Source organism: Camellia sinensis, chromosome 3 (assembly GCF_055761805.1).
Source record: "Camellia sinensis isolate YWXY chromosome 3, ASM5576180v1, whole genome shotgun sequence".
Taxonomy (NCBI): domain Eukaryota; kingdom Viridiplantae; phylum Streptophyta; class Magnoliopsida; order Ericales; family Theaceae; genus Camellia; species Camellia sinensis.
The window spans coordinates 47,598,939-47,617,416 of record NC_138963.1 but is presented as its reverse complement, the minus strand read 5'-3'; the positions used below and the strand labels follow the sequence as shown (position 1 = coordinate 47,617,416).

Here is an 18,478-nt window from a genome sequence, read left to right as displayed (position 1 = left end):
AGAAAAAAGATTGAGTACACATCTAACCTTTGGTATAGTGCACAAAGTGGTTGCCCTGAGATTTGAATCCATAACCTCAAGATTATTAGGCCAATATTTTATCATTGAACCCATACTCACCTCTATATAAACATGATAAATCTTTTATATTTTTATTTTTTTATCAAATTAATTTTTAGTATGTGTTTGGATGATGATCATATAATTGGTGATTGTTTTGTTGATATTTTTTAATGGTTATCATCTAATAGATAGTTGTTTTTGTTATTAATAAATATTTTTGAATGGTTATCACGTAGTGGATGGTTATTAGACTTTTGATGTGTAATCGATATGTTTAATGGCCCTGTTTGGTAGAGCTGTGGGAAAGTGCTTATAGCTTATGCCTAAACAGCTTATAACTTATAACTATGAACATAAGCAGATTTCTGACTTATAAATTAAGCATCTCCTGCCTCACTCAAAGAATAAGCTGATTTATGACTTTCAAAAAGCTATAAGTTATAAGTTAAACTAAACACATCAAAATAGCTTAAATTAAGCTGAAAGTTGAAACAAGCTGCTTTTAAGTTCTGCCAAACAGGCACAATATATGAAATGTTTCTAGTTTTGAATTTTTTAGTTTACATAGTGATTTAATAAGATATCAAAGTTGTCACCATGTTTGACATTTGAAAAAATAGAATTTAATTTAATAAAAATAAATATATAAAAAAAATAATTTAAAAAAATTATTTCTACTCTCCCAAAAGATAATATTATATAAAGATGATGTGTTTTAAATTTCTTTTCACAAATTTAATTTTTAACTTTTAATTTTTTAGAAAAAATTTCTGAAAATAGATTCTGAAAACAAAACAAAATAGAACTTTATAACCAAAAAAAATATCAACATTATTCATTAAAAAAGATATCATTACATTTCAAATAATATATAAGTTAACTAATACAAAATAAGTTGGATGACGACTTTACTCTTGAAATTGACCATTTGCAAAGGAAATATTTTTTATTGTCATTATTTAGAACAAAATTCAAAATTTAAAGTTAAAATCAAAGACTAAAGACGGTAAAGAAAATCATAATAAAAGATCATGATTGCTCGGAGTCCATACCCATACCAGAAAAAAAACTCATCTCAAATAAGAAATATGCATGTTATGTTTGAATTATCGATTTGGGTACGAATTTAAAACAAAAAAATAAACAGTGAGAGAAATAGAAATGAAATATCTAATTCTCTCACATTTTTATTTATTTAAATTCTTACCCAAACATACGATTCAAACGCAGCTTATGAAGTGGGGGAAAATCAGTGAAGAACTTGCCAGAGTATTGGGCTTTAAGTAAACGCCAGCGTAGAGCAGATCGCAGAGCTTGTGAGGGCAAGACATGTCAATTTCCATATTTGCATCTTTCAAAATGGATAAGAAACTAAGTGGAGGCCTTGTTCTTCCTCCTTTTCTTGCTGCAATTTCCTTTTCCTTTCCCTTTTTCGTTTCCTTCGCTGATGATGAGTCTGTCTTATTACTACAGCTTTGTTCAACTTGTTTGATCTCTGAACTCCCATCAGATTCCATCCTAGCCACCATCAAAAAATTGAGAAAACTATAGTAAAACAAAAACCAAAAAAACAACAACAACAAAAGCTCAATCAAATCATACAAATGTTATTAATAAGAACAACAACATACAGTCTCATCTGGTTCATGATGTTTAGGATGGCATGGTGGATTTGCATCAAACGCACTCACAGTAGGATCCATAACTAAGTATTTGCCGCATCAATACATAGCTCAGGCGCCTAGAAAAATGGGTCAAGTTTGGCGTGCTGTCTACCATTTTCTCAAATATTTTGCAACTAAAGTAGGTGGTCTAGCAGTTGATGGGTGCTGCTAATGCCCTCTGTCATTGATTTTTTTATTGTTAATAAAATAGCGATACAGGATCATTAATATTATCATTTAATTTTTTTTATTATGTATAACTTTATTATTTGATGGGATTGTTTAGGAGGCCCAACTCATGGCCCAGAAAAGTCCAATCCACCGTTGTCTTAAACTTCCCAAACAATCACATGGATAAAGCCTAACAACAGGCCCGATGAGGAGCAGGAGCAGCTGGTTCTGGTCAAGGCCTGGTAGCATTTGGGCACGTCAGGGAGGGGGTTAGTCACATGACAGATAAAAATCCTGTAAAGTTATTGACATCACACATCAAGTATTAAATGCAATAAGACCTCTCGCTGCAGAAGGGGGGCGAGAAGGCCATGACCGGCGACAAGTAAGTGGAAAGCTTTCGATCAATGAGACAATATGAATGGACAAAAAAATGATTAACAGTGGATATAAAGAAGCCAAGACGAAACACAAGGAGGTAACTCTCTCTTTCTCTCTCTCAACCTCCAACTTTCTTTAAGTTGCTACCTAGATCACGTTTGTTCTAACGGGATTGTCGGAGGATCCACAAGAAAGAACCACCCCTTTTTGATACCTTCCCATTAGACTTCTTGTAGGTCAAGTAGAAGGAACCAAGGATCCTTTGCTCATGAAGCACTTAAATTAGTCCAATCCGTCCTCAGCGGATCGAATTGCACTATCACTATTAGTTAGTATTATTCCGTTTATGATGTCATCGTGATCCTGAATTTGTATTCCTTGTCATCAGTTTGAAACTAGCCACCTCCAATTCGCTAATGATTCCCTGAGCTGACAACTTTGATTCCTTTGATTACTTTTTAAGAGTTAACTTTTTTATTCTCTTGGCATGCAAAATGTTAAATCTTTTCCTCGAAGGTCATTAGATTTTGGCTTTTTTCCTTGGAGGTCAGGTACTTGATTGGTCAAGCCACTCCTATGGATTAAGCCACTACTATTGAATCATTAAGGAACCACATGGGGAGCATCATAAAGTTATTTTACTGGATTCCTTATTGGGGAGAGCATTAAATTTTGAGTAACGATAAAAATTATTAAAAGTGGTGTTCTAAAATAATCATTAATGATGTGATATTTATTTTTTATTTTTTAAAAAAATAAAAAAATAGACACAAAAATATTGTAACAGTGGGTGAAATTTACTGTCACATCATTAATGTTGACACTAATTAGTGCTCTCACTAATTAGTACTCTTACTCATTAATGATTGCTTTAAAGCCCCACTTTTAGTAATCTTTATCATTACCTTAAATTTTTTATTCCTTGGGAATCATGTTCGTTTAGGAGTCACGGGGAGCATTAAACTTAGGCAAATTACATATTAATGGCATGCATAAAGTTATTTGCAATTCAGTAGAGAATTTGAGAGCGTCGTGGACGGTTACAAGTTTTATTATAATTTATTTTGTATAATTTTGTGTATCATTAATAAAAAATTAAGTAAATTTAAATTGTAATATTTTTATTTTAAAGATGTGTTTGGTATGTTCGATATTTTTGGCAAAAATAGTTAAAAAGTCGAAACATCCAATCACATTATTCTTTTTATTTTTTTATATATATTTTCGTAAAAAATTAAAAAGTCAATTAAAATAAGAGTAAACTACTAATAGGTTCTAATAGTTAGATTTAATTCCCATCAAATTCTATTAAAAATAAGTTCTAGCAAAATCGTTACAAAAATAATTTTTTATGACAATTTTTTATATATATCACTAAAATTTAATAATTAGTAACTTTTTTATCACGAATTTTATAAATTATCTTTAAAATTTACAATTAGTGACGTTTTTTCCATAATGAATTTTTCAAACTATTTCTGAAAGTTAAAAATTAATAACTTTTTTTGTAACCATTTTTTTAAACTATTACTAAAACTTATAATTAGTGACTTTTTTGTAACAAAAATTTTAAACTATTACTAAAAATTAACAATTAATAATATTTTTAAATAATATTTAATAAAAAATATCATTAATTCTTACAAGATCTATCCGATAATAAATCTATCTATTAAAATCTATACACAAATATCTATAAACAATCAATTTCCAAATAAGCTCTTACTTTATACTTACCCGCTTACTTCTCTCTCTTTCCTTGAAAGTCATGCATAAACTAATATTTATTTCACATACTGAGAATAGTCCCGCTACGGACACCACCACCCCCCCAAAAAAAAATTGTGAGAGAGATTAAAAAAATAAAAAAATAAAAAATAATGAGTGGTCACTAATTAATTAAAAATCATGAGAGTCACAAAAATTTGAGAATTCCCAGCAGTTTTGCATACTGAAATTTCACTCGAGTTTTCCTATGAAACAGACAACTAATTTGGATATTTTTTCTTAACCCATTTTCTATAACACATTCAAATCAAAAAGTGATGTACTTACTTCTATAATGCTAATAAAACATCATAAAAGACAAAGAAAAACAAATTCACAACTAGCTTTGTGGTCAAATATTTTCTAAATTTTTAAAAGATATTTGTTTTTGTGATTACTTATTCTTCAACTTCTCATGTCACAAAATTCTTTGAAAAGAACATTAAGGTCATTGGGTTGATTAGCTTTAATAAAAATCTTAGAAAATCTAGGGATGTAAAATGGCTTGTGGGTCAACCGAAACCCGTCCGCGGCCCAGGTAGGCTCGGCCCGACCAAGCTTGACTAGGCCCAAGCCCAGCCTGGGACCCTGACCCGTATGTTTTGGAGCTCAGCCCATTGGCTCGCTCAAGACCCATTCAAAGTCTGGCTCGAGACTCGGTTTGCCAGAGACTTAGTGTCATTTTTTTATAGAAAAGAATAAAATTTTAGTGAAAAAAATAATAAATAAATAAATAAAATGCTCAGGCCCGCCCGAGACCTGAATATCTCCTAGACTTGGACATAATTTTCTAGCTTGTGGGCTGACCTGGCCTGGCCTAAATTTTGGCGGACCGGCCCGAGCCCAAGTCTAAGTGGGTCAAGCCAGACCGAGCCGAGCCAAATTTACACTCCTATAGAATCAATTTTTTATCCGAACTTTTAAATGATTGATTGTTCTTTGGGTTACTTATTTTTCAACATAGGGTTCATTTGGGAAGTGTGCTGGCTTTTTGACTGTTTAATTTTTTTGACTATTTTAGTCTGAGATTAAAAAATCTCATTTGGAAAGGACTTTTGGTTTTTTTGACTTTTTAAATTTTTTTGTGAGAGAAAAAATGTAATGATTATAAGTTAGATGTGATGTTTTATTTTTTGTGACTAAAAAATTTGAGGTGAATTTTTTTTTCACATTTTTTGAAGATGGATTGTTTTTTGAATTTTTCTATTCTTCAACTACCATCAAATTACTATTGTTTGAAAAGAATGTCTAGGTCATTGAATTGATTAGCTCTAATAAAGACCTTGAAAAATTTGGGATCAAATCTTTCCCAAATTTTTAGAAGACAAGATTGATTATTCTTTATTCTTCAACTACCGTATCATTCTTTGAAAATAAAGTTGATTAACTTTAATAAAGTTTTTGAAATTTGTTTACCGTTATTTTAAATTATACTGTCCATGTCATTTTTTTTAATTGTCTTTACATAATAAATACAGGATGATTTGACAATTTAATAAAATAGTAAAAAAAAAATTATTACAAAAAGTCAAGTCCTTCTCATTACTTTTTCTATATTTTTCTGAGTCAATTACACTAATAATTCTTATAGTTTGAAACTTGTGTCATTTTGATCATTGACTTTTCAATTGGGTTACATTTGACCATGAATTTTGAATCTTGTTCCAAATAAGAACAATTAAAAATATTATTAGATTTTTCAAGGCTAAAATCGTCAATTTGATAAAATATAAATTAATTTGATAAAAATAAATGTCAAATAAATATTTTTGAATTTTTAAAAATTATTTCTACCAACTAAAAATAAAATTATGTAAAATTGATAAATCTTTTAAACATTTATTTTTTTTACCAATGAATTTTTATTATGTATTTAGATGATGATCATGTAAAATTAATTTTAAAAAATTAATCATGTAATTTTTATTAATTTTTATCAATTTTACATAATTGTATCATTGGTGGATAAAAATAATTTTTAAAAAGCTAAAAATATTTTTTTGACATTTATTTTTGTCAAATTAATTTATATTTTATTAAATTGATAGTTTTGCCCTTGAAATTAAACAATGGTATCTTCAATTGTCCTTATTTGGAACAAGATTCAAAATTCAAGGTCAAATGCTTCACAATGGAAAAGTCGGAGACCAAAGTGATACAAACTCCAAACTATAGGAACTATTTATGTAATTTACCCTTTTTTTAATAAAAAAAAATCAATAAAAAGGCCAATACCCAAACCACCAAAACACTTTTCAATTTTGTGCATGAACATTGCACAAAATTATCTACAAAAATGAAGGCACATCATATTTGTTTCCTTATTACTTAAAAATCTTTTTCTCTTTCTTTTTTTATAAAGAATTTTGTACATTAAAAACTATAAACTATTAGGGTGTACTTGTCTTATTAAAAGACTTTGATTAGTGACTTTTGGTCAGACTTTGCCCTTTATTTATTTAATATTTTATGATGTAAAGTAGAGAATGAATCAACCAAACAAAATGCCTCTCAATTGGTGATCAAATGTTCAATGACTGTGCATATCAAATTTCGTACTAGATGAAAGTGGATCAGGCCTTCGCACTCAGTTAGACTATTTAAGGATTGAGATTCCTGCCACAAGAAGCACTGTAAGAGCTGCCCGGCCGGAGTTGGCCGGATAACCCCTCCGGTGTGGGAATTAGTGATCGGAGAAGAGATGTAGAAAGTTTTGTTTATAGTAAGTGGGGTTCAGCTTAGATCAGTTTAGTTACCTTCAATGTGAAGTTCATGTAGTATTTATAGGGTTCCTTGCTTGTTGCTCTAGATGGTTTCATGGAGCTCAGGTGCTACCAAATTTCTTTTTAGCATTGCCCAAGGTGGGGGATCACATGGTAGTTGTCATAGAATGCATATACTCATTGTAGTCATGCTGATAACAAACAACATTCTTTTGGTTTAACAACTTCCGTGATTCTAGGTGGAGGGGACCAGCTGCGGTGGCATCCTCCATGTGCATGCATTCATAGCTTCCACGTTTCTCTAAGGGGTTTCCTCAACTCGGTACCGTTGTGCCTTGGTTCAGCCTTTTACAAGATTGTTTATAGAGATGGGCTGGTCCATTCGGATATCTTTGTATGGGCTCGGTCCACTTTAGTTCGGCCCATAAATTAGGTCTTGCAACTCGGCCTAGCCCAGCATCACGGCTGGACTAGCCTTTCCACTGCAGGTTGGGCCCAAGTACTTAAGGACTTGGGTAGACTGTTGATCATGGAGTTGGGCTCAATTGGCTTGCCCATATATTCATCTAACCCACTTGGATTTGGGCTTTAGTGGATTGGGCAGGCCCAAGGCTTGCATTTGACCCATTTCATATTCAGCCCATTCATTTGCCCCCTAGCTCGCGCTAAGGTTCCCCTTGGGGGGAACTATTGTTCTGCTCTCCAAGCGTCGTGTTGCTTCGGTTTTGCTTCAGTTCGGCCTTGGTGACGATTCAATCTTGACACACAACCCCTGCATGCGTCCTTTCGTGGTGACACATGGCGACGTGGGATAGGTGTGCAGAGATAGTGTGTCGATTCGATACCGAATGTCGTGCTTCGTGTACCTTCACGCGCGGCTGGTGCAATAAATGCTCTGGTTGTCAATCCAAATCCCTTTATTTGTTTTTTCTTTTTTTTAGAGAGTTTCAAAGAAAGAAAGAAGAACCCTTCTCGTCCCTCTAAACCAGTCTCGTTGGTGCTCTACTCAGACTTTTCACTGCCGGTCTTGCTTCAGCGCCACCCGTTTGCTACCGCTGCTCTGATCTTTTTAAGTCCTCTTGTGATCCTTCTTCTCTTGTCTTTTTCTATTTCAATCATCTTGTCTGGCCCTTGCGCCGTCGTGTTCCCCATCTTGGTATCTGAGTTCTACCCTTGTACCACTAGGTTCGGTTTGATGGGAAAGTTTCGCTCATTAGTTGATACTCCTGAGGCCATGGCCATGTTTCGTCGTGATTACAATATCCCTGATGACATGACCCTTTCACTGGTAAAGGTTGATGCCAAGCGTATGGGCACTAGGAATACCGTCGCTTTTCCGGTTGAATCCATCGTCGAGGGAGGGGTTCGTTTTCCTCTCGGCCCTTTGGTGGGCCGATTTCTACACCAGGTTCAACTCACCCCAATGCAAGTATCTGTTAACTTGTTTCGTGTCGTCTGTGGTGTGTCTGTTCTCAATAAACGGTTAGGCTTGAATCTCGATATTTGGGACATTTTGGGCTACTACACTCTTTCTCATAACAAGGATCATAGCACGTACTACCTGCGTGTTCGTTCGATCGACTGTCATCTGGTGACTGGTTTGCTTGATTCAAACAAGCACAATTATGATTTTCTGCAAGTTGGTGGCAACTAGGAGTTCCTCACCGGGACCGAATTCCAGTTCGAACGGATGCCTCTGAAGGATGGCTACCCAGGTTCGAATCCTTCCTCTAATGTCTTTTGTATTTCTTGCCTTTGTTTTGGATGTTGTTTTAATGTGGTACTTCTTTTTTGCAGAGGCCTCTCGTTTTTAGCGAAGGCCGAATCGGGAGAATACTGAGGCCATCAAAGCCGTTCTGAGGTACAAGAAGAGGTCCGCGCCAGAGTTGTTAGATTACCAAGCGACTTATCGCTCTGTCATTCCGAAGAAAGCGAAGCTCGCTGCATCCCTTCTAGATTCTGATACTGAGACTGACACATCCTTTACTCCTCTGGTTACGAATCGCCGTCGAAGCTAGGGTGCATTGCCTGAAAAGACGCCCTCTCCTGCCCCCAGTTTCGCAAGGGGTGGGTCCGTGTCGAAGAGGAGAGTGCTAGTGGATTTGGAGGCTGAGGCTTTTGGTGCCTCTGATACTTTGGAGACCCTTTGTTGAAGGCCGAGGCGAAGAGCCTCATAGATGTAAAATTGGAGGTGGGAGCTTCTGGAACTCACGCTACTACTGCCGAGCCCTCCGCTTCAGTTACTGCGAGGGGAAAAAATACTTGCAAGGCAATGGTGGGGGAAGCTTCTGAAGATCCTATTGAGGACGAAGCACTTGAGAAATGGGAACCGCCGATGCTGCATCAAGGCAGGCCCATTTCTATATCTGATTCGGTTGTTGCTTCCCAAGATTTTGCTTTTGATTTGACCAAGACTCTGTTGATGCCGGTTGACATAGTTGACCATAATGGGCCCCGCGATATCCTATTTTGAAGAGGACCCTTCAGATGATGACTGCTATAAGTGTTTTCTTGTCTTGCTTGCTTTTATGCTATGTTTGGTTGGGGGATTTGGGGAGGGATTTGGAAGGGAAAGGGAAAAGGTGTGTGAAACTATGTGAAATATAGGTATATTTTTTTTTCATATTTCACCTACCTTTTCCATTTTTCTTTCCAAATCCCTCCTCAAATCCCTCAACCAAACACAACATTAGTGTTATGCTACTGCTTTCTTTCTTTTAATACTTTGTAATCCGTTGCAATGTATTTAGAGGATGCATTTGTCCATCACCCGCGCTGAAGAACTAGAAAAGGCCATGCTGGAGGCCGCTATGAACGCTGAGAGACTGATGGTGAGCCTGGAGGCTGAGAAAAAAGGACGCCGAACTGCCGAAAGGGAGGCATTCCGTTTGAACAAGATTGTTGCTTCAGCTGAAAAATCAAAAGAGGCTGTTGTTGGGGTGCAGGCTCAACTTGAAGGAAAAGTGGCCGAGCTGGAGGCCGTTATCGCAATGATGGCTACCAAGCGTTCTACGTTGGAGGCCAAGCACTGGCAACAAGGTTGGGATGAGGCTGGGGCTGCTTGTAAGGAAGAGGTGCTGGTACTGCGAGACAAGCTCTTCCTGAAGGGTTGGTCGAGCGCTCTAGCTGCTGCCCTGGTTCCTGAAGGCTCTTCACTATTTCAGGATGTCCCAGTTCCCTCAAGATCCTTGAGTTCAAAGATTGTCTCCACCCCTGCTGTTCTTTTGGTTGAAGTTTCTTCAAAAATTGATTCTGCAAACAAGACTTAGGACCATGTTGCCATTGAAATGGTGAACATTGAAGAGGGTGGAACCCTGGAAACTGAAGCCGCGGGAGACGTGGTTAAGGAAGCTTCCACTTCTCAGGGAGTTGGAGTTGCTTCTACTTTTCCTTCCCAAGACGGCCTGGACAAGATTGTGGACACTGCTCCTGAGGTTTCCTTTGTTAATGAAAGCTGAAGTTTTCTCTACAAGGAATTGAAGTTTTTGCTTTTCTGTTTTGATGTACTATGGCTCGGTCCGAGCTTTCTTTCTACACTTGCCAAGACAATTTTTCTTTTTCTTTTCTTTTCTTTGTTGCTGGCTATGAGGCCATTTGTGCCTTTTGTTGGATAATGGGATTTTCTTTTTGAATTTGCAATCTGATGCTGTTTGGCTTCTATGTTTGAATGTTTTCTGTACTGTTTGTCCCGGCCGAGCACTGTTGGGATCTCGGGGCTGAACAGATGTTCGGTCTGGTTCTGTACTGCTTGAAATAGATGCTCCGTCTAGTTCTGTACTGTTTGCCCCCGGCCAAGCACTGTTGGGACCTCGGGGCTAAACAGATGCTCGGTCTGGCTAACGAATATGTTACATGGTTGTGCTTGATTTTGTAAGAGGGTCTTACTTAGGTCCAGGTTGGTTCTAAAAAACAATTGTTTGCCCTCACCTGGAGCTAAGTAAGATTGGTACTGAAGATTGTGCTCTTAGGTAGAACTGCTTAAGTCTGTTGCAACTTTGATAGCATAAGTGCATTTGAATGGGATAAAGGCATGAAGATGTGTCTTACTCAAGTCCAAGTTGGTTTGAAAAAATAATTGTTTGCCTCCAGCTGGAGTTAAGTAAGACTAATGCTGAAGGTTTGCTCCCGATAGAACTTAGCTTAGTTTGGTCCAACTCTGTTTGTATGCAACAACACTGAAGTGTTGATGTGATGATACTTAAGAGACTTTGTAGACTCAGAGATGTTTACTTAAGATATGTTAATGCGGTTTCCACCAAGCAATTCCACTTGGCTAAAGTCCAATTTAGTTGCCAAACATAATTCCACCAAGTAGTTCCACTTAGCATGTTTGAGTGCTAACTAAATTTTAATTCCGTTTAGTCGTTCTGAAACTAAGTCCATTTGGGTTAAGACCAAAGCTAATTTCGTTTGATAAACATCAAAGTTATTCCTGTTTGGTAAGTACCAAAGCTAATTTCGTTTGATAAGCATCAAAGCTAATTCCGTTTGATAAACATCAAAGCTATTTTCGTTTGGTAAGTACCAAAGCTAATTCCGTTTGATAAGCATCAAAGCTAATTCCGTTTGATAAACATCAAAGCTATTTCCGTTTGGTAAGTACCAAAGCTAATTCTATTTGATAAGCATCAAAGCTAATTCCGTTTGGTAAACACCAAAGCTTATTACAAAAATTTGATAGTCTTGAGAGAAGTGGGGAGGCCTTTGTATTGGCCAAAATGTAAATGTCTTTACATCCTGATAAAGAAGTTGGGGTTTAATTCTATTGATAATATTTCTTGAGATTTGCTACATTCTAGGGCTAAGGTATGGCTCTGCCTTTCAGATCCTCTAGGTAGTAAGCTTCATTTCCAACAGCAATTGTGACCTTGTACGGACCTTCCCAGTTAGGCCCAAGTTTGCCCTCGCCAGGCACTCTTTTGTGATCCATAACTTTCCTCAAAACCAGTTCTCTAGGTGTAAATTGCCTTGGGAAAACTTTTTGGTTGAAACTCTTGATGAGCTACTGCTGATACGCTACAAGTCTGATCAGTGTGGCTTCTCTTTGGCCTTCTGCCATATCTAGTGCTTGTGCAATAGCTTCCTCATTACTGGTGCTTTCAAACAATTCTGACCGAAGGGTTGAGAGACCTACTTCGAGTGGGATGATAGCCTTCATTCCATAAGTTAGAGAGTAAGGTGTTTCCCTTGTTGAGCGTCGTGCTGTGGTTTGGTATGCCCATAGTATGTGGCGTAACTCTTCAACCCATTTTCCTTTCACATGTTCAAGCCGTTTCTTTACTCCGCTGATGACGGTTTTGTTTGACGCTTCTACCTATCCATTACTTTGTGGGTACCCTGGAGAAGAGTTCCTATACTCGATCCTGAGGTCGGCACAGAACTTTCTGAAGATTTTTCCATCGAACTGTATTCCATTATTTGTAATCAGTATCCGCGGGATGCCGAAACGCACCACCACGTTCCTCATGACAAACCGCTTTGTGTCCGCTTTTTTGATACTTGCCAGCGCCTCGACTTCAACCCACTTAGTGAAATAGTCGATTGTAGCAATGAAGAATCGTCTGTTCCCAGTGCCTTGTGCCAATTGTCCGATAATGTCTAGACCCCATTGGCAAAAGGGCCATGGGCTGGTGAGTGGAGTGAGAGTTTTGGCTGGCTGATGAATGAATGGAACAAATGTCTGACATTTATCACACTTCTGTACATACTGCTGCGCATCTTGTTGCATCCGTGGCCACCAGTACCCGTGAGTGAGGGCTCGGTGCGCCAGTGACCTTCCACCAACATGGCATCCACAAATCCCATCGTGAATTTCGTAGAGAACATTCTCGACCAGATTTGGATGCACACATAGAAGATAAGGGCCAAGATAGGAGCATCTGTACAGCTTCCCAGATGGTGAGATCCAAAATCGAGCTAACTTATGTCTGACTTTGTTGGCTTCCTTTTTATCTTTGGGGAGAGTACCAAATTTTAGAAAAACAAGTATCGGATCCATCCAGCTCGGCTCTAGGTTGTTGCAGAGGACTGGAGATGCGATGCTTGGTTCTGGCACGAACTCAACCCAAACTTTTCTAGCACCTTTGGTATCTACTGATGAGCTGAGGCAAGCCAGAGTATCAGCATGGCTGTTTTTGTCTTGACTAATTCATTCCACTCGCATCGATTGAAACTTTTTGAGTAAGTCTTTGGCCTTACCTGCGTACATAGCCATTCTTTCATCTCGTGTTTCATAGACCTCAGGAAGCTAGTTTACCACCAGTTATGAATCGCTGAAAACAAGAAGCTGTTCTGCACTGAAGTGTTTGGCACTACGTAAGCCAGCCAATAACGCTTCGTACTCTGCCTCATCGTTTGAAGCCTTTCAACTGAGCCTGAGAGCCTGTTCCCAGATAAATCCTTCTGGTGAGATAAGTACTACTCCTGCCCCCGAGCCTCGGTTATTGGATGACCCGTCAACATAAAGCTGCCGAATGTTTCCAATAAAGAGTTTCCATGGTTTCGAAGCGCAGTGCTTTCCTTGTTCGGTGGTGCGTAGCACCTGTGCCGAACTGGGATTCCCTGGATCAGTACTCTAGATGGGAGCAAATTCTGCGATGAAATCTGCAAAGACTTGGGCTTTGATTGCCATCCTAGGTTGATACCGAATGTCAAACTCACCAAGTTCTACCGCAATTTTGCTGTCCAGCTAGAGAAATCGGCTCGGCTGAATACAGATCTGAGGGGGAATTCAGTGAGGACCTTGATGGTATGCCCCTGGAAGTAGTGTTGTAACTTTCTCAAGGCGATAAGCAGCACGTAAGCCAACTTTTCCAAGGGTAGATACCGTGTCTCGGCATATAGTAAAGTCTTGCTAACACAGTATACTGGACTCTGTTCCTTGTTAACTTCTCGAATTAATATTGCGCTTACGGCGTGATCTGAGACTGCTAGATATAGGTACAGCTCCTCTCTTGGTTCTGGAGTGGACAGAAGAGGTGGTGTGCTGAGGTATCTTTTGAGACTTTGCAGTGCTTCGGTACACTCAGAACCCCGTTCAAACGCTGCCATTTCCCTCAATAGCTGGAATAAGGGCTTTATCCGATTTGAAGATTTGCTAATGAATCGATTCAAGGCGGCCGCCATTCCAGCCAGTTTTTGCAGCTCTTTAGCCTTTGTTGGTACTTCAAGATCTTGTATTGCTTTGATTTGATCCGGATTCGCCTCGATTCCTCTGTGAGTGACCATGTCTCCCAAGAACTTCTCTGTTCCTACCCCGAAAGCGCATTTCGAGGCATTGAGACAAAGCTGATGGTTTTTCAGGATGCCAAAAACTTCTCCCAAGTCTGCAAGGTGGTTTGTAGCGAGCTTGCTTTTTACTACGATATCATCTATATAAGCTTCCATGGTTTTTCCAAGTTGGCCCTTGAACATTCGAGTGATCATTCGCTGGTAGGTTGCCCCGGTGTTCTTGAGGCCGAACGACATTACTTTGTAGCAGTAAGTTCTCATTGGAGTGATAAATGCTGTCTTTTCTTGATCCGAACTGAACAGTGGTATCTGGTGATAGCCGTTATAAGCGTCCAGAAAGCTCATGCGCTCATGCCCTACTATTGAGTCTACCAGCTGATCGATGCGAGGCAGCGGAAAGCTATCTTTTGGGTAGGCTTTGTTTAAGCAAGTGAAGGCAACGCAATCTCTCTATTTTCCATTCTTCTTTTTGACTACGACTGCGTTGGACAGCCATTGTGGGTACTGAACTTCTCTGATCGCTCCTGATGCCAGGAGTTTTTTGACTTCAGCAATTACTGCTTCAGTGTGCTCAACTGAGGATCTCTAACTTTTCTGCACAACGGGCCGAGCGGAAGGGTTGATGTTGAGCTTGTGGCAAGCAAATTCTGGGTTCAATCCTGGAGTATCATATGCTGACCATGCGAATACCTCCATATTTTCCCTCAGCAGTTCCAGCAGTTGAAGTTTCTCATCAGCGCCTAGCGAGGTACCGATAAAGAAGTACTTTTCTGGATCATCCTCTTTTAGCAGGACTTTCTCCAAATCTTCTACTATCTTTTCCTCTAGGGCTCCCCCTACATCTTCCAAGACTGGTTGTTTGGCCACTTCCACTGTCTATACCTGGTTGTAGAGTTGCTTTGCTTTTAGTGCCGCAATGAAACAATGTTTGGACGCAACTTGATCCTCTGAGATCTGCTCTACTCCGTGTTCCGTTGAGAAATGGATGAGCTGGTGGTAGGTTGAAGGGACCACCTCCATTTGATGAATCCATGGACGGCCAGGTATAGCGTTGTAAAGGGATGGTGTATTAATAACTAGAAACTCTATCTTTGTTCCTTCCACAACTGGCAACACTATTCTGCCAAGCGGCCATTCTGGCTGTGAATTGAAGCCAACTAACGGAGCTGCCGCTGGGGTGAGGTGCTGCTCGCAGAGACCAAGCTTTCTGAACAAGTCATAATACAATATATCTGCTGCACTACCTTGATCTACCAGGACTCGTTTTACGTCAAACCGTTTCCCAATTCCCACAGTTGTAATCAGTGCATCAGTATGTGGGTGTTGTATGCCTTCTAAATCCTTTCTAGTAAATGAAACAATGCACAAGGGGGATTTGGGTGCCGTGCGTTCCTTTTTCGATGCAGGCTCTACTGACATGACCTGCTAAATTTGCATAGCCTTAGCAATCTCTTCTTTTAGTGTCTCCTCAGGTTCCTGAGTCGCTGTTCCCACTACAAGAAAATACACATTTGGCGACTAAATTTTTAGTCGCCAAAAGTGATTTTTTAGTCCCCAAAAGTCAGATTTTGGGTTTTCCCGACTAAATTTTTTAGTCGCCATGTCTGTCGCTGGAAAACTGTCGCGGAAGGTATGGGCAACTAACCCACTTTTAGTCGCCAAAAACAAACTCTGTAGCGACTAAAATTTTCGTCGCCAAAGCTCATTTATATTTTTTAAATTATACATTTGGCGACTAAAGTTTTAGTCGCCAATAGTGAATTTTTTTTTTTAATTTATACATTTGCCGACTATTTTTTTCATTGCCAATACTAAAGCTTTTGGCGACCACCTGTTTTAGTCGCCAAAAGCATATTTAAAAAAAAAAATTTGAACCTGTGTTGCTCGCAGGTTTCGAACCTGAGACATCCCACCACCACATTCCAAACCTTTTGCCAAACACTCCCTCCACTATGCCACGACATCATCACATTAATATATATGCAATATATATTATTTATATATATATATATATATATATTAACCGCTATTAATACAAAATAATATTTATAAATATAATTTTTTTAATTCAAATATAATTTATGTAAAAAATAAATTATTTACTAAAAAAAATTTTAGGCCACTTTTGGCGACTAAAACCATTATTTAGTCGCCAATTCTATTATTTTGGGCTACTAATTATTTTTTTGTCGCTAAAAAAAGAAGTTCCAATTAAAAATCTGCAGTTTTGGCGACAAAACCTATTTTTAGTCGCCAAAAACGTCCCCTTTTGGCTACTAAACTGAATTTTAGTCGCCAATACTTAGTTTTTAGCTACTAATTTTTTTTTTGTAGCCAAAAAGCTTCACTTTCAGCGACCAATCTGTTTTTAGACGGCAAAACACCTACAATCGGCGACCAATCTGCTTTTTAGTCGCCAAAACCATCACTTTTGGCTACTAAATTATTTTAGTCGCCAAAAACCGTCACTTTTGGCTACTAAACAACCTTTAGTCGCTAAAACCCCTACATTCGGCGACTAAACTGCCTTTTAGTCGCTAAAACTATTGTATTCGGTGACTAAAGTCTTTTAGTCGGCAAAAGTGTTCAATTTTGGCGACTAATTCCATTTTAGTCGCCATTTCTACTACTTTCAGCGACGAAAAATGAAATTTTGGTTGCCAAAAATGCTTTTTCTTGTAGTGTCCATGGATCAAATTTATTATCAACCAAGGTAGGTGCTTAATATTCAGTTCTGGTGGTGGGTTCCCCGGTTCGGTCACTTCCTTATCCTGATCAATGTAATCCCGGAGGTGCCCAGCTGCTACTAGGTCCTCTAAGTGTTGCTTCAGTGCCTTGCAGTTCTGAGTCATATGCCCTTTGTCTTGATGGTGGGTGCATCTGAGCTTCTGATTGTGCCGAGCCGGATCTCCTAACATTTTCGGCGGCCAAACAAAAAAGGGCTCTCTCTTGATCTTTTCCAGGATTCGATAGATCGGTTCTTTGAATACAGTCACGATGGCTTCGTGAGATTTGGACTTATCCACCTCATTCACCGTGAGCCCTCGGTGTTCTCCTCGATCTGTTCTCTTCTTGTGCTGAGCTGATTGTTTTGCTGATGCTACCTTGATGGGGATCTGATCATCTTCAAGGTGAGCGTACTGCTCAATCCTGGCACACAAATCTTTCAATGCTGTGACCGAGCACTTGGTAAGTGATTGTCTCAACTTACTTTCCGGGCACAAACCATGTTTGAAAGACATAACGACCATCTTCTCACTGCACACGTTTTCCTCCAGGTCATTGTACTCTTCCCAGTACCTCCTAGCATAACTGCGTAGCATTTCTTCCTGCTCCTTTTGGAGACCGAACAGTGTATCCGGCTCTTTCAGGATCTTAGTGTTGGAGACGACCCTGGCTAGGAACTCTTCGGAGAGCTGCTTCCAGCCATGAATTGATCCAGCGGGGAGTCGATCGAACCATCGAAGTCCAGTTTCTCTCAAGCTGGATGGGAAGACTTTGTACATCAGTGCCTCATCTCGGCTCCATAGAGACATCATTTGTCTGTAATGGCTAATATGCGTCAGTGGGTCCGACTTCCTATCGTACGAAGTGAACTTTGGTGGGGTGAATTTCTTCGGAGGTCTCATGGCCTCAATTTCCGGGGAGAATGGTGAGGAGATGAGCCTATCTGGCACTCGATGCTCTCTCTGGTGAATGGTACGGTCCAGATGGTCCCGATGTTGCTCGTTCTGCTTGTTGCCGATTAACCAAGTATGAAGGTCTTGAGGAGGGTATTCAGTCTGTTGGCTAACCGTCTTCTGCCACTTAGTCTTTCTTCGGTGTGACCCACCGGCATGGCTGCTCGCCGCCTCACTCTGTACCGGGATAGGCTGGCTTTGTTGCCCAGACTCATTTATGGGGAACTTCTTCACTGGTGGCTCTCTGGATGAGCTCCTCCGTCGCAAGCGAGAGGGCTCTACTTTAGTCTTCTTTTCTGTTGGATCACCCAGTACCCTTTTAAGTTGTGCTTTCAGCTCCTGTATCTTTATCTCCATGGAGTCTATGATTCGATCTCTGTAATCCTTTTCCTAAAGAAAGTGATGAGAAGAACCTCCAGCGAAGGGTAATCGATGCTCGACGGATTCAGGGGTCCGGTTATTGTTTCCAGTTTGTTCTTCTAGGACTATTAGGAGTGCCAAGCCTTTGTCTTTTGTCTTCTCCGTCTGTGGAGTATGTGTCAAAGGTGGGATGCCCTCAATCCCCATCGCCGAAACTGAGTGCAGAGCTTAGAGACAAAGTGATCCACGTTCACCGCGCCAATTGTGCATATCGAATTTTGCACTAGATGAAAGTGGATCGGGGCTTCACACTCGGTTGGACTATCCAAGGATTGAGGTTCCTGCCACAAGAAACACTGTAAGAGCTGCCCAGCCGGGGTTGGCTAGATAACCCCTTCGGTGTGGGAATTACTGATCGGAGAAGAGATGTAGAGAGTTT

General features: G+C 39.2%; 1 protein-coding gene and 1 long non-coding RNA gene across 2 annotated transcripts; both read right to left on the bottom strand.

Moving 5' to 3' along the window:
• Positions 1–990: 990 nt before the first annotated feature.
• On the bottom strand, positions 991–1,872 carry LOC114316679 (uncharacterized). The gene is made up of 2 exons (XR_014363031.1): positions 1,695–1,872; positions 991–1,581 (listed from the first exon to the last, which is right to left on the bottom strand). It is a non-coding gene; the product is annotated as an uncharacterized LOC114316679 (long non-coding RNA).
• Positions 1,873–14,875: 13,003 nt separating this feature from the next.
• On the bottom strand, positions 14,876–18,036 carry LOC145821487 (uncharacterized). The gene is made up of 2 exons (XM_082918008.1): positions 16,762–18,036; positions 14,876–15,421 (listed from the first exon to the last, which is right to left on the bottom strand). The coding sequence occupies exons 1-2, from the start codon at positions 18,034–18,036 to the stop codon at positions 14,876–14,878; spliced, it is 1,821 nt and encodes a 606-aa protein (XP_082774134.1).
• Positions 18,037–18,478: the final 442 nt, after the last annotated feature.